The 22,310-nt window shown below is 43.8% G+C and overlaps 1 protein-coding gene across 3 annotated transcripts in view; it reads left to right on the top strand.

Annotated features, from left to right (window-relative positions):
* Positions 1 to 2,553: 2,553 nt before the first annotated feature.
* vit (vitrin) overlaps positions 2,554 to 22,310 on the top strand; it is a 55,033-nt gene continuing 35,276 nt past the window's right edge. For all 3 annotated transcript variants that reach the window (XM_048596433.1, XM_048596434.1, XM_048596435.1), the window contains exons 1-5: positions 2,554 to 2,670; positions 13,318 to 13,457; positions 15,776 to 15,835; positions 16,559 to 16,715; positions 19,466 to 19,599. In XM_048596433.1, coding sequence (XP_048452390.1) covers positions 13,424 to 13,457; positions 15,776 to 15,835; positions 16,559 to 16,715; positions 19,466 to 19,599 — 385 coding nt within the window. In that variant the 5' untranslated portion in view covers positions 2,554 to 2,670; positions 13,318 to 13,423. The remainder of the gene's footprint in view (positions 2,671 to 13,317; positions 13,458 to 15,775; positions 15,836 to 16,558; positions 16,716 to 19,465; positions 19,600 to 22,310) is intronic.

A 22,310-nucleotide genomic window follows, 5' to 3' on the forward strand; every position in this document is an offset into this window, starting at 1 on the left:
CTTCAGCATATGGAGTTGACAATCCATTGCAGACCTGAGCAAGTGCTGCACTAAGACTGTTGTTGTCTCTCAGGTAAAACATTCAACAAAGATCCTGTCTGCCCTCCTTTATGAGTAATACTGCCATAGGTGCTATACTGAAGGGGACTCCTATCTGATATCGAGGCAAATGTCTATCCTTCAACTAGCATGACTGAAAAAACACAGGTTATCACATTGCTGGGATCTTGCTGTTTACAAGTCATCTGTTGGCTCTCTGAAAGTAAAAATGGGACTGTGCTTCCGAAGTATTTCCTTAGGCTGTAAAATTCTCTGGGGCACAAGACCTATGCAACTGTTAGGCAGACAAGGCTGACACAAGAGTAGCCCAATTTGGAAGGCTGCAAGAAACTGAGTCAGTTGTTCAGGAAATGGTATGTGAACAATCAGGATTCAGGACTGGGGGTGAAAGGTCTAGATCTTGTGATACACATCCACATTTACTGTCAGACATCCAGATCTCCCTGTATTTTAATTGAGTGTTGCCTGAAGTTTCATCCTATTTTCCTCATTTTATTTGTTTGACAGTTTACAAATTGATAAATCTACATGACTATCCCAAAATTGTGAACCAGTAAATAATATCAAAGAATGCAATTTAGTCCAATCCACTTGATCATAGTGATTATTGTTTGTGTAAACTGTGTATAAAAACAGTTAGTAACTGTCACATGGTGTGAGCCATTATAATGTGAATAACTCCGAGTAGATGTCTTATGGAAAGTGTAGAACAATGAGAAGCAGAATCAGTTTTATAATATTCTCCTTTCTCACATAAAATATATCTGTAATTATAAATGCAAATTATTTTATTCTTACTAGTGCATGTTATTTATCTTTGGAAGTTAGTTGTTGGGAGTTGGAGAAGGGCATTGTGTAAGGCTGAGAGTTGAACTACAGAGCTTAATACTCTGGCACTGACCCATGTTGGACCACCTGAGAAATGCGAGTTATTCCTTTATCCCAGAGATTAGTTTTTAACACACAATTATCTGCAGTGTCAGGGTGATGGCCAGAGTGGTTAAAGGACAAGGGAAAGGCTGGGAATAAATGGACAGTTCTTTCAGTGAGTTGGTAGCAGGGAACCAAATGGTTGCTTACTGTGCTGTAAAATGCAGCACATACACAACCCACGCATGTATGCACACGCACATATACACACAAAGGCAGAGAACAGCAAAAAGAATGTTTGTATTTTTATTTATAGATATAATTGAAGGGCTCAATGCTAAATGAAGGCATTTTGTTCCAAATTCCAAAGGCAAACCCTGAAATCATTATTTATGTGCAGTGGTACATACTAACCGCTAATTAGAACAATAGACTATACCCTCATGCTTAATTGACTGTACTATAAAGTGAATTTTAAATTACCAGCTGAAAATGCTGAAATGACAGGTTACTGAGTTACCAGGTAAGCTAAGGTAATGTACTGATTACATATCCTTGGTAATTTTGGTGGAAAATATAAAAATACACAGTTAAGCAAATTTTAGCTTAAGGTTTGTTGCTGCCAAACTTTCCAAGAGTTAGTTATCTCCTACACATGTGGAATCCAGCAGTCTGTTCCAATGGGCGCGTCCCTGGCTATTCATTTCTGGACAGTGGATAACACTGGCAACAACAACAATTACAGAGCACCTATAAAATAGGAAACTGTCCCAAGATGGTTAAAAGGGGCACAATTAAACAAGAGTTAACATGTCACACAAGGGCATATGGGAGAGAGTGGGTTGGTGAAAAGGAACATCTTAAAGGACGATAGAGAAGTTTAGGGATGGAATTTCAGAGTATATGGTCCAAACAGCTCAAAGCAAGGCCACCAATGACAAAGTGATTTAAATCACAGACATTCTAGAGGCCAAAATCAGATGAGTGCACCACCTTATTTTTAATTTTTTATAATTATCTTTTTGCCTCAAGTAAGTGGATTATAGGTCATCCCTTCACTTACTATTCAGCTGTTGACACTTTGCTTACACCATCTGACACTTTTGATCACCTGCAGAAACTTATTATTTGAAACTGCACTCACACCATTTGTATGATCTTTTGATCTCTCTGCCCATTGATCTCCCTGCCTATAAATTCTGTGCCTGTATGCTTTTCTTCACTTCACCTGACAAAGGGGCAGTGCTTTGAAAGTTTGTGATCTCAAATAAACATGTTGGACTATAACCTGGTGTTGTGTGACTTCTGACCTTGTCCACCCCAGTCCAACACCAGCATCTCCACATCATAGATATTAATGCTGCAGATGTTATCTGTTACAGATGTTACTGTTGCTAGTGTCAGCTGTTACAGGGATTGACTGGTGTTAGCTATTCGAGATGTTGCTGTTGCTGGTACAAGCATTGGTGGTGTCGGTGTCACTGTTGGTGTTTCAGGCTCAGTGCTCCTGTCTTTGTCTGGTGGAGATGCTGTGTTCCAGGAGGTGGATCTTTGTGCCTTTGACACAGTGCTGTCCCTGAGTGTGCGGTGCGGGGAGCGGACCCGCCCCCTGTTCCCTGTCAGTAACTCCCAGACAGTTGGAGCTGCACAGCGTCCCCAGCCCTCTCACTGACCTCAGTGGGTTCAGTGCTGGCGAGGTGATCATGTGCACCGGAGTCTCCAAGATACACAGCTGCACCGGTAAGTCTCACCTCCTCCTCCTCATTGTCCTTATTGTCTTTCTCTTCATTGTACACGGTGCACCCACCCAAGTATTTAACCCATTACAGACACCATCAAACTGTGTACGGCCTCACAAGTTTCTGATATCGGTTTCTCCCTGAATCTACCTGATCCCTCCGGTCAGGGGGATGCTGTGGTCTTAAGAATAACATTTCAGTGCTAACATCAGAGACACTTGGTGTCTGAACGACTTTCTGTCTCTGCCTGTGTCCCTGTAACTCTGTGTGTGTCTGTGTCTCTGTATCTGTGTCTGTATGTATCTCTCTGTATCTGTGTGTGTCTCCCTGTGTCCCTGTATCTGTATCTGTGTATCCCTGTATGTGTGCCTATGTCTGTGTATGTTTCCGTGTCTCTGTGTCTGTATGTCACTGTGTCCCTCTATGTGTGCGTTTTTCTCTCTATGAACCCCTCTCTTGGTGTCTGTCTCTCCCTGTATCTGTGTTCTTGTATTTGTGTGAGTCTCTGTGTCTGTGTGTGTTTTTATATTTGGGTGCGTGTCTCTGTGTGTCTATGTATATCTCTCTGTGTCTCTGTCCCTGTGTCTGTTTTTCAGCGTTTGTGTACATTTCTCCTTGTCTCTCTCTCTCTGTGCCTGTTAATCACTCTATGTCTGTGTGTCTTCTGATCGGTGTAAGTTTCTCCCTGGCTGTGAGCGTTCCGCTGAGTCTCTATATGTCTTTCTCCCTGTCTCTGTTTCTCTGTGTTTGTATATGTGTGTGTGTTTCTGTTTCTACGTTCTGTTTGTCTCCGTTTATCGCTGTGGTATTCATCCTGTGTGCTTTATGGGGTAGTAGGTGAAGTTTGGGGGCAGGATCCTAATCTTGGATTTCTTTCCGTGTCTATTGTATCTGTGGGGGAAATGTGTTGTAGATTGTGCATAAAGAAATGCATACTGTGCATCCAGATAAACGCTGAGAGCGCGTTGAGTCTGCCCAACCAGTACAAACACGAATAAATTGCCTGGAGTCATCCAAGCCTGAACTTGGATGTTGTGTTGGCCTTGAGAAGATGTGCCACCCTCTGGACAAAACCGGCACTGCAGCGGGGTGCTGAACCATCCCGACCTCAGACTCGATTGATTCATTTCCTTCTTGTTCTTGTAAGGCAGCACCAAACCTAGTGTAGCTTTAAAAAGTTCTAAAACAAATGGGATTTTTGCCAGTATCAAAGATTTTGCAAAAACTAAATATTATTAGCAGCTAATGGAGAGAATAGCTTTAAATAACCACTCCCACAACGTCTTTCAAGACAAAAATAGCAGGGGCAAGCAGTAACTCACTTAAAGGAAAACAGTGGAATAGACAAAGAGAAGTGCCCAGTCCTGCCATATTTCCATTATTCTGAACTGAAACATCTGCTATCCTCATTTACCTCAAGTCCCAGTCTCACATATGGATTTAAGGGCGGTATGGTGGCTGAGTGGTTAGCGCTGCTGCCTCACAGCGCCAGGGTTCAATTCCACCCTTGGGCGACTGTCTGTGTGGAGTTTGCACATTCTCCCTGTGTCTGTGTGGGTTTCCTCCGGGTGCTCCAGTTTCCTTCCACGGTTCAAAGATGTGCAGGTTAGGTGGATTGGCCATAGTGTTCAGGGGTCTTTAGAGTAGGTGGGTTATAGGGGGATGGGTCTGGTTGGGATGCTCCAAGGGTCGGTGTGGACTTGTTGGGCTGAAGGGCCTGTTTCCACACTGTAGGGATTCTACGATATGCTGTCAGACATATTAGAGAATTCCTCCAGCCCCACACCTCTCTGATGTCTTTCAGTCCCACCAATTCTAGCCTCCTGAGCATTCCCTATTTCACTCACTTCACTACTGTGCCTGTGTTTTCAGCTACTGAGGCTCTGAGCTCTGTAACTCCCTCCCTAAAACTCTTTCTCTCTGCTTCTTCCTCCTCCATTAACATGCCAGATTAACATGACCTTTCACTTGTCCTAATCTCTCCCCTTTTGTGACTCAGTGGCAAATTTCATTTGGTAAATCCACCCCCCGCTTTGTAATGCATTCTTGAATATGTTATATAAATGTAAATTGTTGTTTTTGTTCATTTCAGAATTTTTAATGAATAGTTCCAAATGTGTGAAGTTGTTTTCTCTGAATTTCAATGCCTGTATTTTGAGTTTGAGTTGAAGGTTTTTAATGATAAAGTATAGCTTGTGGGAGATAGATCACTTTTTAAGTGTCCCCTGGCTGCCTGTTGTCAGAGGTCAGAAGAGGTCTGACCTCTTGCTGAGGTGGTGTCTGGAAGGATCCCAAAGCTTTGACAATCTCTTCACAACAGACTGCAGATGATCTGGATGCTAAAGGGTTGTGATGGTGACGGGAATTTTGGTGGGAAGTCCGGAATAAGGAGGAGGTGGGGGTGGGGGGAGACCACTGTCATTTGGGGTGATGTCAGGAAGTGTCTCCTCACACAAAGAGAAGTGGGAATCAGGAACTTCCTCCCCCTAAAACCTGTTGAGAAAACTGAGAGTCAGATCAAAGGATACAGCTTGAAGGCAGTAAGTGGAATTGAGAAATGAATTTACCTCTGGATGATTGAACAGTAGAACTGGACTGAATAGCCTACTCTTCTTCCCATGGAAGATCCTTGTGGCAGTGATGATCTCAGATGTAATTGGATGGATACTGTGAGAAATCTTTATGGAACTAATGATATACCGGGCACTGGCTCAAGTTGCAGCTTAATGGTGAAATGCTGCAAACTGAGCAGGGACTCATTGTGACTCTGGCAAGTCTTGTACTGTCTGTCTGTTTGTTGTTCCTATGCTGTAAGAAGGGCATAATTCCTCCTGTCAGCAGTAGCTCAGTGGGTAGCAGACTCATCTCTCAACCCGGAGGCTGTGGGATTGATCCCCATTTCAGAGAACTGAGTATGGAATTTACACTGGTAATCCAGCACAGTACCAAGTGAATGCTGCACTGTTGAAGGTGCAGTTTTTCAGACAAGATGTTAAACTAAGACCCCATCTGTCCTGTCTAGGATGACATAAAAGACCCAATGCAGAGGATTTTCCCCCAATAACCTGGCCTATATCTATCCCTCAAGCACAACAGTTTGTCTGGTCATTATCACTTTGCTGTTTGTGGGAGCTTGCTGTGCATATATTAGCTGTGGCATTTTCTAAATTACAGCAGTGGCTACACTTCAAAAGTCCATCATTGGCTGTAAAATGCTGTGGGATATCCTGATGTCACAAAGTCACTACAAGGAAGTGGCAAGCTGCTGAATAAAACCTGGACAGAATGACATCCCTCTTGAAGAAGTTCCCCATTAATCATTGTTTTCAGCTTTCTGTGCTTTGAAAATTTGTCCCAAGGTTGACTTTGTTCTCCCCACATTCCCTTCATTCAGCCTTGGGCAGAAACACAGCCTCCATCTGATCAGCTAAAGATGATCATATGGACCAAGTGTGGCCAATAGAATGACTCACCTCCTGTGGGTGTGTGATATAATCCCAGACCTTGGACAGGGTCTGGTCGAGCTCCCTCTTGAGGCCATCTAGAGAGCCAGCAGCCACCACGTCAGTCGACAGTGCATTCCTGAGGCTCACTGCTCTGCAAAAGAAAGAACCACCCACCATTCAGCCTGTTGATACTCAGTTAGCACTTAAACAAACTCTCCCAGAGCAGAAGTTGCACAGCCGTTAAGTCACCATGGCTATTATCATAGAACCTCGGTTAATGAATGACTGACTTGTTTCAATAGAGAAAAGGTTGAGCTCCATTGTACTGAGAAATAACCAAAATAAGCAGCAGTTTCTATTGTGCTTCACTAGCTGTTTCCAAGGCGATGGTTAATTTGACACATGACTTTTACTGTTACAGGCTTTGAGATAGGAGGACACACAAGGGCAGCTTAAGAATGAGTCCATTCAGGCCTCATTAAAAGAGAAGTATCCTTCATCCTATTTTACATTGTCACAATTCCAGTTGAGCCATTCACCACTCAGATCAAGATCTCAGACAAATGGAGCTGTATTGTTGATCATACAGCTCACAGCATTCCTGAATGGATGCACTTCAGAGTACTCCATCAATTAGGCAATGGGCTTGTATTCCCTGGAGTTTAGAAGAGGCGAGGAGATCTCAATGAACTGTATAAATTTCTTGGAGAGCTGGATAGACTGTTTCACGAAACTGGAAGATAGAGAATGAGGGGTTGTGATCTCGGGACAAGGAGTTGGCCATTTAAGATTGACATAGGGAGAGACTGCCACCTTTCCCTAATCTGGTCTACATGTAACTCCAGACCCAAAGCAATGTGGTTGATTCATAACCCCCACCCTTTGAAACGACCTTAATTAACTTAGTTCAGGGTAAATAGAGATGGCCAACAAATGTTTCTCCATTAACAGTCACATGCCATTAAAAATTTAAAGGAATTTCTTCAAATGATTGTGAATATGTGTTACACACTATCCCAGGCACTGTGAATGGTCAGTCATATAATGTGTTCAAGTCTAACTTTGATATATCTTGGCCTGTAAGGTTTAAGTTGAGGTTAAAGACCATCTTGGAGAATGGTGAAGAAGGTTTGAGTGTTTGTGTGGCTGACTCCTGCTCCTAATTCTTGTGATATTTACCTGAGCAACGACACACAGATCCTCAGATATGTCACTCCCACTTCTCAATGTTAATGGCAGGTCCAACATCAGTTGAGTTCCTGGATTCTGGGGATTCCCTGACGTTGACTCAATCATGTCTTGGCTGGAAACACCTTACTGTTTTTTATTTGAGACATATCTCTAAGTTTTTAATTATAAAAGCCTAAATTCCCTCAAGAAAGTGGATTTTTCTCCATGAATACAGTGGACTGCTGGCCTACATTGGGCAATGTTTAGCAGAGTTAGACTCAATGAGGTTTGTGCTGTACTGAGCTGTGCTGGGCTGGAATAACCTCAAGGATTAATGATGAAATCAACTCAACGATAAGAGAGGATGTAGCAGGCAAAAAGCAGACCTGGGTAGAGTTATGAAGTGGAAGAGGATTTAACATTACGATAGGACTTATTAAAGACTTACTGATCACGGCTGTGAAGTAGTAGATTCTATAAAAGCAGAGGTTAGGCAAGGACATTGCAAAGAGAGAGTAGTTTTAAATGAAGTGATGGTTGTGACGGTTGTTGAGTTAATTTTTTTATAGATTGGGGTAAACAGACCAGTGTATGTCAGAAAAGAAGGAAATTTCTTGAGTGTGCCTGCAATAATTTTACTGTAACAGTATGAATGGAAAGTCAGTAATACAGCAGGCCATATTAGAGAAATGAGCCAGATTTAATTAATAGCTTAATAATGCATGAACATTTATTTAACAGCGGCCATAATCGATTGAGTTCAATGTGGAGTCTGAAGGAGAGAAATGTGAATGATTTAGGGAAGCCTGACCTTGATGGAATGGGACTGAGATAGTCCACAGGGAACTGGGAAACATAAACAAAATGCCAGGGGATCGATTACAGATTTTCAAAAGGTCAGAAATCATATGACACCAGGTTATAGCCCAACAGGTGTATTTGAAAACACAAGCTTTTGGAGTCTTACACTTTCTTCAGGTGTTGTAAGACGCTGAAAACTTGTGATTTCAAATAAACCTGTTGGTGTTATGTGGTTTCTGACCTTGTCCACCCCAGTCCAACACTGGCACCTCCACATCAAGATTTTCAAAAAGAATTGAATGTGAGACAGAAGCAGTTTATACCCCTAAGGGGCAAGCACTCTACTTGACAAAAAGCAACAAAGATGGAAAAGATATAGGTACAGCACAAAGCTAAAAGAACAAGGCAAACAAAAGCACAATGAAAACAGCACAGGTGCTAGACCCAGGCAGGAAAGATACACAATGGACAACAAAACAGATTGTAAGAACTAGCAAAAAGTATGAAAAGGAACTTGTAAAGGATTTTAAAATCAGCACAATTTCTTTATGAAAAAGAGAGTGGCCAGGAGCAACAAAGACCCTTTGAAGGATGATAAAAATGAAAAGTTGTAAATGAGGGGCATGTTGAACAGTTTCAGTGGGAGAAGTTTGTGGGAGAAGAAGTCAGCATACCAGAACTTGTAATCATGAACGCATTCAAATTAACATCAGCAAAATGACAGGAATGAAGGAGAGAGGAACTCTAAAAAGTGCCAATTCCCCTGAAGCAAGTGCTTTTCCACCCCAGAGATTTTAAAGTGTGTGGATGAGAACATTGAAGGTATTCACATTGTGATTGTTCCAAAATTCTCTTCACTTGGAAATCATTCATTCAGATTAGAACATTATATATGTCATTCTGTTACAATCAGTAAGAACTGGGAGAGAGAGAAGCCAGAAGATTATAGAACATTAGCCTGTTAAATGGCTCAAGTCTCTAAGGATAGTGTGACTGAACATCTTGAAAACCTGTAGTTGGACAGAAGAGCAGAAGGTTTTGTAAAGGGCAAGTCATTCCTGATGAGTCTAATTGAGTTTTTTTGAAGAGGTCTCTAATGTAGTAGACATGGAATGTTAGCCCTGCCAGCTAAAATCTACACTTGCGGTACTGAGGGAAAATTATTGACCCGATTAAGAATTAGATGAGTAACAAGAGACAGAAATTACGGTTAATGGACAAATACACTGAATAGCAGGATGTATCAGCAAGGATCTGTGTTGGGACCTCAACTCTTCATAGCAGTTCTTAGCAACATAAGTAATGAGATAGAAAGCCACATAAGTAAATTTGTTGATAATAAGTCATGATATTCTGTTCTGATTTGCATATATCCAGGAGTGGGGCTGATTAAGATGTGTCATCAGCAGTCACTCACTAATGAGTATGATTGTCTACCTACAAAGTTCTGTGTCACTGGTCATGGGTTCTGTGTGTCCTTGAGGCTGATGAACCTGATCCTGGAGCCACATCCCCAACCACACATTTGACAGGTGTTTCCAGGAGATGGAAGTGATCCTTGGTCTGAAGATCACTGACATTCCTTTCTCCTGTTCCTTTTCCATGCTCACTCTTGCCGCTGGGTGCTGCTGAAGAATTGTGCCCCTTCATACAGGAGTTTCCTCCAAGTTAGTTTCTTCTGATTGAGGGTCTCCCCTGTATTGATATCTATATTGTATTTATTAAGGTCAGGGAGTCTTTGAGAAGAGATTACTTCTTTCAAAGGGTTGTGAATCTGTGGAATGCACTAGCCAGAGTGTAGTGGATGCCAGGAGACTGAATAAATTCAACGAGGCAGACAGAAGTTTAATTAGTAATGAGTTGGAAGGTTATGGGGAGTGGGCAGGAAAGTGGAGTTGACCCAAGATGAGGTCAGCCATGATAGTATTAAATGATGGAGCAGCCTCAAGGGGCTGAATTGCCTATTCCTGCTCCTAGTTCTTATATTCTTTACTCCAATATTGCTGGAAGATTTGAGTACAGGGGTAATGAGCTCTCACTTCAATTTCATAGAAGTTTGGTTAGACTGGAGTGTTGTGTACAACTTTGATCTCCTTCTCTCAAGGAAGATATTATTGCCATAGAGGGAATGCAATGAAGGTTCACCAGACTTGTTCCCGGGATGGTCAGATTGTCCTATCAGGAGAGTTTCGGCAAACCGGGTTTGTATTCTCCAGTATTATGAAGAATGGGAGGTGATCTCATTAAAACCAACAAAATACTTAAAGAGTTCCGAGGAAGGGTCACCAGACCCGAAATGTTAACTCTGTTTTTTCCTTCACAGATGCTGCCAGACCTGCTGAGCTTTGCCAGCAACTTTGTTTTTGTTCCTGATTTACAGCATCCACAGTTCTTTCGGTTTTTATTTAGTAAAATACTTAAAGAGATAGAGAGGGGAGTTGCAGGTACAGTATTTCCCCTGGGTGGGGAGTCTAGAACCAGGAAGCATAACGTAAAAACAATGGAGATGTCACTTAGGATTGAAATGAGGAGAAACCTTTTTAATCGGAGTGTTGTGAACCTTTGGAATTCTCTGTCATAGAGAGCTCCGAAGGCTGAGTCTTTCAGCATGTTTAAGGTTGAGATTGATAGATTTCTGATTATCGATGTTGTACAGGGTTATGGGGATGGGATCAGTAAAGGGCACAGAAGTGTTTGATCAGCCATGATCGTACTGAATGGAGGGACAGACTTAATCCTGTTCCTCTGTTCCTCTAATTTTGTCATAGAAACAAAAAAAATAGGATCAGGAGTGGGCTATTTGGCCCTTTGAGCCTGCTCCATCATTCAATATGATCATGGATGATCATCCAACTCAGTACCCAGTTCCCACATTCACCCATATCCTTCGATCCTTTAGCCCTAAAATCTATATCTAACATCTTCTTGGAAGAATTTAATGTTTATCTTTAAAATGAACTGCTGGATTCTGGAAGTGAGGATGTAAGGGAAGGAGACATTTGGTTTTGATACTCTGAAAGGTGCTGTCTTTCAGGTGAGTTGCTAAACTGAAGGCCACAAAGTGCCTTCTCAAGGTGGTGTAAATGATCCCAGGGCACGAACAATAAAGGTCTCCCAGGGCATGAACAATAAAAGTCTCCCAGTATCTTGAACTAATATTCATCCCTCAACCAACGACCTTTATTGTCTTCTTCTTTTAGAACAACAAAATTTTACATCTGTGGCTGTGTGAGGCTGTGTAAGATGTGTGACACATCTTGACGAGTAAAGCTCCTCATTCAGTGATTGTCACAAGTCTAAACTGCCTCAGATTTAAAATCTTTATCCCAATTTCTCTGTGGCCTTACCCCTCCCTTACTCTGAACAATGGTATTTTGGCGAGACCATGCAGACTCTAAGACAACGGATGAATGGACACTGCACAGTAATCACCAGACAGGGATGTTGCCTCCCAGTGGGGGAACACTTCAGTGGTCAAGGACATTCGGCCTCAGATCTTCGGGTAAACGTCCTCCAAGGCAGACTTTGGGATACACAACAACACAGGATCGCCGAGCAGAGGCTGATAGCCAAGTTTGGTACCCATGAGACCGGCCACAACTGGGATCTTGGGTTCATGTTGCACTACAGGTGTCCCCACTACACTATATACTTTCACACAAGCATACGTACACACACACACACACACACACTCTCTCTCTCTCTCACACACACACTCACACGCACACTCTTTCACACACACACACTCTCCCTCACACACGTACACGTACACACACATGTGCACACACATATGTATAAATCTATGGAGTGAATTTGCATTTGCAGATACATTCTATTTTGTTCAAAAAGTACGCAATTTCTAGACACAGTCAGTCAATGGTGCATTTTATAAATCCCTGCTTTGGAAATAAAACCTGTCTGACTCCAGGTTAAAATACAGACAGATTCTAAATACAGCCTCACACCTAAAATGCATTGTCTGACCCGAGATGTCACCTCTTGTATACACTGATAAAACCTTTTGTTATCTTGGGGCAGTGGCTTGAGAGAAATTCTGGGATTTGCATTTTAATCAATCGAAACCTGAATCTCCTTTCTAACTGATTAAAGATTTAACAGGAGGGAGTCAGCCAGCCATTTTAGGTTTATTCAATACATTTGCATCAATTGTATCATCCTTTGCTCTTTTACTTATAAATTCTGTGTCTTGATACCTCCTCTCTCACTACACCTGAGGAAGGAGCAACACTCTGAAAGCTTGCGATTTCAAATAAACCTGTTGGACTATAACCTGATGTCATGTGATTTTTGATCTAATGCAACCCAGTCCAATACTGGCACCTCCACATCATGTTTAAGAGCATAAGTAATAACGAGCTGGAGTAGTCAATACAGTTCCTCGAACCTGCACAGCTATTTAATGCAATTAACATGGGCTTTAACTCCAACTTTCCATCCTCTCCTATATCTCCCAATTCCAGAGTTTAAAAACCAGTGGGAAAACACACCAATGCTTCATTGGAGGCTGCACTGAGGATGTTACCCAGCAGGGTAATGAAACGTCTGCGAAACAACAAACCAGCTCAGCGAGCCAACCAACATCAACACGATTGGCCCCTCATTCTGAGACTGTGAACCAACCCCTCATCTCCCCCACCACACACAATTTAGATTCCCTGACCAGGGGAAATAATCTCTCAGCATTGACTCTTCAAGCTCCTTTAGAATCTGTGTTTCGATCACATTGCCTCTCGTTCTTCCAAAGTTCTGAGAGTAACAGAACAATTTACGCAGCCTCTCATTAGCCACCCCAGATGTCGACCCTCCTATAATTCTGTCCTGTTAATCACTTCACCATTGGCAGGTCAGGCTGGTAGCTCTGGAATTCCCTCTGTAATCCTCGCTACTCTTCCGTCTTCATTTCAGGCTTTTCTTCAAACATAGAAAATGGAACATAGAACAGTACAGCACAGGAATGGGCCCTTTGGCCCATGATGTTGCGCTGAAATGCCGCAAAATTAAATCCCTTCTGCCTGCCCTTGGTCCATATCCCTCCATTCCTTCAAATGTACCTCATTTATTTATCGGCCTCAATATTTCCTTCTGTGGTCCCGTGTCAAATGTTGCCTGATTATTCTGCTATGGGATGTTTTGCCACATCAAAGGTACTGTATAAATGCAAGCTGTTGTTGTGAGCTCTGACATTTTCTGTAATTGTATTTCCACTTCAGATGATGACACAATGTGTGCTTCCATATGATCAGCAGGGGCTGTGTTTGTAAAGTGACTTCATCAAAACTCTAACAGCGTGCATCGTGGCTTGACCTCAATCTCGCGATGAGTTCATCCGCTATAGGATTCTTCACCTTCGGTATGTAGTGGAAATGAAGCCCCCTCCACCCCCCTCACTTCCTCCCCTGTATTGATCGAAATCGATGCCTGGAGGAAGAGAGGTTTTACTGAGCACAAAAAGGGACCAGGTTCCAGAAAGAACAATGTATATTTCCACCTTGTGTGCCATGTCCTGTTTAAATAGAACTGCCATCAGTGGTTGTTTCCCCAAATCTCTTCCCCCTCTTTGATACTGAACTGTTATTGGATGGTTTCAGTCACAAACAAATCACCTCAGTGTCTAGCTCCCCAAAACTCACTTATCCCACTTCTGTGTGCCTTTTCATTTTTTTTTCACAAGCTACCATCTAATTCCTTTCTTCAACAGATTGAAGAACATCACTTTCATTAATTGTTTTTTTTTGTGGAGAATCTTCACTTTCTAACCAGTCACTGTTGTGGAGTCAGTATCTGTGGAGACAAGTAGAGTTAATGGGTTGAATTTCACTGCAGACAGGTTTGGCAGAGGCTGGCGATACGGTGCTTGATGGAGGGGAGGTTCAGGTTGATGATGGCAGAGACAGTTTCCTGGTGCTGACCTGCCTCAGGGTGAGCTTCCTGAGAGAGGACTGTCATGGAAATCTGTTCCCCACCACTAAGGGGGTCAGGCAGTTTTCAAAAAGTCCCAGCAAGAACCAGAATCTGACGGCACATTCCTACTGTTGGGAACGGTGGCCTCGTTGAGGTGGTCTCCCCAGTGTAAGGATGGAGGACATTCAGAGTCTCCTGTCAATGGCCCAATATAGGTCACAACTACAGGCAATCCCTTATTGGTGAAGGACTTTACTGAATGCTCAGTGACCAGGAGATGCCTTTCATTCCCTGCCCCAGAATCAGACAGTGATTAGGGTTAGGAGCCCAGCGGGAGTCTCCTGAAGTTTCTAGCCAATGAACCTTTGGAAGCCTCGTTCAAGCTAGCACCGCACAGAAGCTACCTGACCTATTCCTTGCCTCCTTGTTTGTCTGTTCTCATCTCAGCTTCAAGTGTCCACAGTATTGTTCTTTTTTATGAGGTGTGAACAGTAGCAGAGTGGATAGCACTTGTACCTCCAGGACCCAAGCTTGAGGGTTCAGGATCTGGGACAGATAGGCTCAATTGTCAGGGTGGCACGGTGGCTCAGTGGTTAGCACTGCTACCTCACAGCATCAGGGATCTGGGTTCGATTCCACCGTTAGGTGACTGTCTGTGTGGAATTTGCACATTTTCTCCGTGTCTGCATGGGTTTCCTCTGGGTGCTCTGGTTTCTTCCCACAGTCCAAAGATGTGCAGGTTAGGTGGATTGGCCATGCTAAATTGCCTGTAGTGTTCAGGGATCTGTAGCTTAGGTGGTTTGTAGGGGGATGGGTCTGGGTGGGATTCTCTGAGTGTTGGTGTAGACTTTTTGGGCTGAAGGGCCTGTTTCCACACTGTAGGGAGTCTAAATCTAAATCAGCATCTAATAACTGAACTACAATTCAGGTCTAGGCCTAGAGCTGGAGGGGACTGTCATTACTGAATATTCCCGTGGTCTTCTGGAGCACAAAATGCACATTGAGATTCCCAGTGCAGTACTGGGGGTGTGCTGCGTTGTAAAAGGTTGTTGTCCATCAGATAAGCATTAAGACCAGGCCCTAGCTCTCTTACCAAGTAGATGTACAATTTCTCGTGGCACTATTTGGAGAGCAGCAGAACTCATCCTGGTGTCCTGATCAATATTTGTCCTCCATCATTACTGGAAACTGACGACCAACTCATTTTTATCATTCCTGTCCGTAAGTTGCTGCATTTCCTACACTCTAGCAGCAAGTCTCTCATTGGCTGTGAAGGGCTCGGAGCTGATCTTCTGACATGAGAAAAAGGTGACAGGAATTGAAGTTCTTTGAGGAATCAGTTTATCTTTCAGTTTCTACTCACGATGAGTCATTTTGACGGCCAGTCCTCAGTACGTCCTCGGAGAAGCCTAGGCTCTTGAGATTCATGGCTATAAACTGCAACTTCCACCATTTTTTTAGGTTAGCGCTGAGAAAATGTGGGCATTTGTGGCTGAATATTCCAAATCTACCCACCTGGCACAGAATCCCAGCCCTTCAGGCACGCCAATCAGGAGACCACATGGCTGTGATCTTCCATCCAATAATACTCACTGGGAGAGTTTTGTGGCTAAGACGAGGGCAGAGAGCAAGTGGTCAGGAGCTGTCTGGCATTTTACAGCATGCTGTCCTGATGGGCAAGGGATCCCACTGTGCGGAGTTAGCTAGTGCAGGTTATACAAGCTGAGGCTGAGTGAGTACTAACAGTTGTCTGTCTTTCCGTTGCAGTCCTGTTGCTGACTTCAGTGGGAGGCATAAAAGAGAAGGGACGGAAGAGTAAACGAACACGTAGGTGAACATGTCTGACCTCCACCTGACTCCTTCCCATGGACAGGGTCTATCCAGCCCTTCTCTTGTACAACAGGCACAGCCAGCTGGGGTCCTCTTCTGGGAAAAGAAACATTGTGCCTCTCAGGAAGAAAAGCAAATAGGCTGGGCCGGGGATGAGGGGTTGGGTTGGAAAGCTTAGTTAAACTTATATGAAACTTTGAATAGGTCACACAGGACCGTACACAGTTCCAGTTAACATAGCGCACCATGATTCAGAGACACTGGTGAAAGTTTCTGATGGTGAATCAAGAAGTAAGAGAGCCTCAATAGGCTGCAACTCTTTACTCCTGGAACAGAGGAGACTGGGAGGAGACCAAATGGAGGTCTTCAGCACTGTGCTGTGGTTTAATGGAGAAAATATTCCACTTATGGGGATGTCCTTCAAATAGCAGCCATAAATATGCAGCTGCATCTAATCCCAATCAGGAATTCTGGAGAAATCTGTTTTGAGGTCATTCCTGGACCTAGGACTGATCAGAACTGGAATAATGTTCAAGGTGGGAATAACTCAGTGTTGGGTATAGATTAATCATGAACTCTCCTGCCTTCCCACCTTCCTGTTATCACTCCGTGCTTTGATTCTGATACGATAATTCTGTTTTAATTCTGTTTGGGTGAGTAAATGGGTTTTAAGTGAATTTGCGTTTTGTCTTCACGGTCTGTCTGTGTTTAATTCCCCAGCGGTGCCTCAGATAGACTGTGACATCAGAGCAGGCAAGATAAAGGTGTCTGAGTTTGTAGCCCGGTGCCCACCAGGATGTCTGGGCACGCAGCAGGCCGTGTGGGGCACTGACATCTATGCATCCATTTCCAGTGTGTGTGGAGCAGCTATTCACAGGTCAATACTTCTGCAGTTTTGTAATATTTCTCTTTTTTGTAAGGGTTTACAAGTGTCATTTCTCTCCCTGGAAACATTGACCATCTTATCTTGGGGTCAACCTGTTTAGATTCACGAAGGCACCAGCACAGAGGGAGGCCATTTAACCCATTGCTAGATTACTAGATCGGTATGTGGGACTGAATGGTCATCCTATGGGGAGAGATTAAATAGTTGAGATTGAGTACTCTCTGGTGTTTAGGAGAATGTGAGGTGAGCTGATTGAAATGTATAACATTTCCTAGAGGTCTTGACAGGGAATTAATAAAGAGGACATTTTCTCAAGCTGGACAGCTGAGAACCATAGATCATAAAATAAGAACAAGGACCAAAATGGGAAATACAGTTCTCTATCGAAGTGAGCTGTAAATGCTCCGTTCCTGAGTATGTTCAAGACAGAGACCAGGAGTTTTTTAGCTCCTAAAGGAATCAGGTACTAATAGTGGGGAAGCGTAGAGCCTAGTGGATTCATGAGGTTATTGAATGACAGAGCAGGATTGAAGTGCCATATCGTTCTATATCTTATGTTCTCACATTATCCCTCACCTTTCACCCTTCTTTAATTTCAAAAATGTACTTTATTCATAATAAAATCTTTTTATATATATGTATATATTAAATATATATACACATAGTCATATACACATACACATACATATACACAGATAGTCACAAACGCGGTTCGGTTCTGTCCAATAGCATATGAAGAAAACAAGCAAACACTGAGGTTTGATTTTTGAACAAACAAACCAAAGGCATCTTCTCAGAGATAGTAGGAACTGCAGATGCTGGAGAATCCGAGACAACAAGGTGCAGGGCTGGATGAACACAGCAGGCCAAGCAGCATCATAGGAGCAGAGAGGCTGACGTTTCGGGCCTAGACCCTTCATCAGAAAAGAGGGAGGGGAAGGGAGTTTTGAAATAAATAGGGAGAGAGTGGGAGGCGGATAGAAGAGGGATAGAGGAGCGGATAGGTGGAGAGGAAACAAACAGGTCGAAGAGGCGGGGATGGAGCCAGGAAAGGTGAGTGTAGGTAGGGAGTTAGGAAGGGGATAGGTCAGTCCAGGGAGGACGGACAGGTCAAGGGGGCGGGATGAGGTTGGTCGGTAGGAGATGGAGGTGCGGCTTGAGGTGGGAGGAGGGGATAGGTGGGAGGAAGAACAGGTTAGGGAGGCAGGGACGAGCTGGACTGGTTTTGGGATGCGGTAGGGGGAGGGGAGATTTTGAAACTTGTGAAATCCATCCCCGCCTCTTCGACCTGTTTGTTTCCTCTCCACCTATCCTCTCCTCTATCCATCTTCTATCCACCTCCCACTCTCTCCCTATTTATTTCAGAACCCCCTTCCCCTCCCCCTTTTCTGATGAAGGGTCTAGGCCCGAAACGTCAGCCTCTCTGCTCCTATGATGCTGCTTGGCCTGCTGTGTTCATCCAGCCCTGCACCTTGTTGTCTCAAAGGCATCTTCTACTTGAAGCAGACTATATTTACTTTACACGGATTTGAGGCACCAGGAGGGTCCAATAACTGAACGGACCCCCATCTCACTTTGGTAGGAAGACCTCAGACAGTGGTCTTTCCCCACTGCGCCTGGCAGTGCCCTAAAGTTTTAGTGTGTCCCTCAGCACATAGTTCTGGGCCTTGGAATGTGCCAGTCTGCAACACTCGGTCAGGGTCAACTCCTTGTTCTGGAAGACGAACAAGTTTCAGGCAGACTGAAGAGTGTCCATTCCTCAGCACCTTCCCCAATCAGCGTTTGAGCCATCTCTTTCAAAGACTGAGTCTCTGAGGCTCTGCTTCTCGCTTATTTCTGTGTTCCATGATTTGGAGAGATTTGTTTTAATATCCTATAAGCTTTTCTATGACATGTTCAATCTATTTTAAATTTCCCAGGTAAAACCATAATTCTTGAGTGTTCCTTTACAGCCTCTTGCAATGGCTCAGTGTATCCAATGGAAAATATCCTGAGATTGATAGATTTTTATTGGGTGAGGCTATTAAGGATATTGACTAGGTCCTGGGGCTGTTGTCACCTCTTATTTCCAAGAACCATACATTTGACAATTTGGTCCTGTTCAATCATCCTTTCCTGTAACTGTAATTTATTCCAAAATTTCTGCATTCCTCCAATCCGGGCTAATTGTCACTTCTCCAATTTTAATCACCCACCTCAGTGATAACTTTGTCTTCCTCACTCCCATTTAAGATGATTCTTTACAGCTTAATCTTTAAAGCCAGCTTCTGGTTACTATCCTTAATATCTTTTTATGCACTTCACATCAGATTTTGTGTAATAACTCTTCTGAAGCATTTCTGAGGGTTTACTACATTAGAGGCATGATGAAGAGTTGTGAGTGTTTGGAATTCCCTACAGCAGAGGACTGTGGAGGTTTAGACGTTGAGTATATTTAAGGTAGATATTGACAGATTTCTGGTTACCAATGTTGTGAATGGATATGGGGCTGATGTGGGAAAATGACATTGAGATGAATAATCAGATATGATGGTATTGAATGCCAAAAAAGACTCAATGGGCTGAATGGCCTACTCCTGCTCCTACCTTCCTGTGCAAGTCGGGAATACAGTGGAATGGATGAGTGCGGTGATCTTGGAGGGTGGTTGGGCTGGAGGGAGCTGCCGAGATAGGGAATGGGTTTGAGAACGTGGATGAGAATTGGAGCAGACAGCTATTAACGAGCCCACTGTCTGTTGTAGTGGTGTCATCGACAACAGCGGAGGGAAGATTCATGTGCGGAAGGTGCCCAGCAGCTCCAGTTACAAAGGGACTTTCTCCTATGGTGTTCGATCCCTGTCGCTGCCCAGGTGGAGAGAGTCTTTTGTAGTGTCAGGTAAACACTTCCAAGCTTCACATTAAATTAACAAACTCAAATTGAAGGCTGTGCTTCGTTTACTTGATTCATGATCATATCATTTGGTATTTGGCAACAAGAAGTAAGATTAAAGTACGCGATAGGTTGTTTCTGCTTGCTAGCTCTTATTGTAAAACCTCACTCAAAGGGGGAATTGATCAAAGAGTCAGACATAGATGTCAAATCAAGCTCCTAATTCCAGTCATTGCAATTAATGAGAAGGAAATGCAAAAACCAAGTCTTGCTTCCATGATCAACACCCAGTGGATGGGAGGTTCACCTATCCTGCTTACACTTAGCAAAGAAACTCCCTCCCTCTAAGATTCACTTTGACCCAAACTCTCCCTTCTTACAATCATTTCCTGCCAGAATTCTGTTGATTCTAAAGTGTACTTTGTGCACCATAACTGCCTTGTAACCTAACTAACTTCGTTTTCAACTAAATAGTCAGGTTTGTCAACTTTGGTTGGATGTACATCATGTGATCTCTTGTCTCTAACCACGCTTCTTGGTCCAACTACCTTTCATAATCTCCATTATCCTTTCGAACAGAAATCTTCAACGAAGATGATTTGTCTCCTGGAGCTTTTGCTCACTCTAGTATCCAAGGGGTTTTACATTCCTGGAGACTCCTGGAGTGTTGGTAACTTGGTAAATGATCCTGTTTTACCTTGTGTAATTATGAAGACTTGTTAGCTATCTGTCAAAACCAAAATCATTGTCAGACATGTCTCCTTTCCACTGACAATAAACAGAGGCCCCTTCTGCATTCTCAGATGGGTGTAAAAGATCCCGTGAGTTTATGAAGAGGATCCAGGTACGCTCCTGGTTTCTTGGCCAATATTTATGCCTCAGTCGCCATCACAACAAAAATTTCATCTCATTTCCTGTGTGTGGAATCTTGCTGTGAGCAGATGGGTTGTTGCATTTCCAATCCTTGGAAGTGACCTGTCGGTCAGAGCAGCTATTGATGAAGAGATCAAGCACAGCCTCCAGTGTCCTAACACAACCTTAAGCCACCTGAGCAAAAGGGTGTTCGAGAGCAACAGCATCAGATCCAACACCGAGATCATGGTTTACAGAGCACTCCCACCCTACTGTAAGTCTCTGAGATGTGGACTCTCTACAGCAGACTACTTAAGGTGCTGGATAAGTACCACCAACACTGCCTATGCAAGATCCTATGAATCCACTGGGAGAATGATGCAGCAACACCAGTGTCCTCATCCAGGCCAACATCCCCAACATCAATGCGCTGCCCACCTTTGGGCTGGGCATGTCACCCACATGACCGACTCCCCAAGCAGGTGCTCTACTCCTAGCTTTGAAACGGCAGGAGAGCTCCAGGTCAGTGATACCTTCAAGGCCTCATTCCCGAGCAATCACTGTCCCATGACCACCCAACGTGGGGGAGCAGCGTCCAGGGAGGTGTCAAGCACCTCAAGACTTACCGTCGGGAAAGACTGGGAGCCAGGTGAAAACAGCGAAAGGAGTGTGCTGCCACACCAACGCCCCACCTACCCCTTCCCATGACCACCATCTGCCCCAGGTGTAACAGAGCCTGCAATAGCTGCATCAGTCTGTACAGGCACCTGCAGGCTCACCCTATGAGTTAAAGAGAGTCATCCTCATCTATGAAGGACCCGCTGATGATGATGATGATGATGATGCGTTTCCTGTTACATTTCATTGCTCTGGAACATTTGTGAATTTGTTAAGCTCCTTGTTTCTATGGCAATGTGTAACTGTGTAGTGATGTTGAAGTGAATGTCATGTGTCTGTGTTGATTATGGGATGCCCTGTCTAGGAGCACCACCCAGAGACTGTACAATCCAGTTATATTCCTGGTGAGGGCAGGAGTCAAAAGTAAGATTTGCATTTATATGTTACCATCACATCCTTAAGACACTGAAACCACTTTACAGCCAGGTATGTACTTTTGTGGAAGTGTCGGGCACTCAGTCAATGCACAGCAAGCTCCCACAAACAGCAATGCAATAATGAGTTGATCATCTGTTTTCGTCATCATAGAATCCCTACAGTGTGGAAACAGGCCCTTTGGCCCAACATGTCCACACCGAACCTCAGAGCATCCCACCCAGACCCATCCCCCTATAACCCACCTAATCTACACCTCCCTGAACACTACGGGCAATTTAGCATGGCCAATCCACCTAACCTGCACATCTTTGGACTGTGGGAGGAAACCGGAGCACCCAGAGGAAACCCACGCAGACACGGGGAGAACGTGCAAACTCCACACAGACAGTCGCCCGAGGGTGGAATCAAACCCAGGTCCCTGGAGCTGTGAGGCAGCATTGCTAACCACTGAGCCACCATGCTGCCCTATCATGACTGAAGGATAGGCATTGGCCAGAACACTGAGGAGAAACTCTCCAAACCTTCTTCAAGCAAGAGTCCTGGATTATTTAACATCCACTTGACAGTAGAGAGGATAGACAGGGGCCTCAGTTTATCACCTCACCTGAGAGGCAGCACCTTTGATAGTGTCGCACTCCCTCAGTACTGCACTTGAATGGCTGCTTTTGATTTTTGTGCTGAGGTATTGGGAGTGGCTTAAGCTCAGAAGCTTCTAGACATAGAGGTGAGAGTGCCAACCACTGAGCTATGACAAACCCATCTGAGATATAACTCTGAGATAACAAGGTGTAGAGCTGGATGAACACAGC

This window comes from Rhincodon typus, chromosome 5 (genome assembly GCF_021869965.1).
Source record: "Rhincodon typus isolate 14 chromosome 5, sRhiTyp1.1, whole genome shotgun sequence".
Classification (NCBI taxonomy): Eukaryota; Metazoa; Chordata; class Chondrichthyes; order Orectolobiformes; family Rhincodontidae; genus Rhincodon; species Rhincodon typus.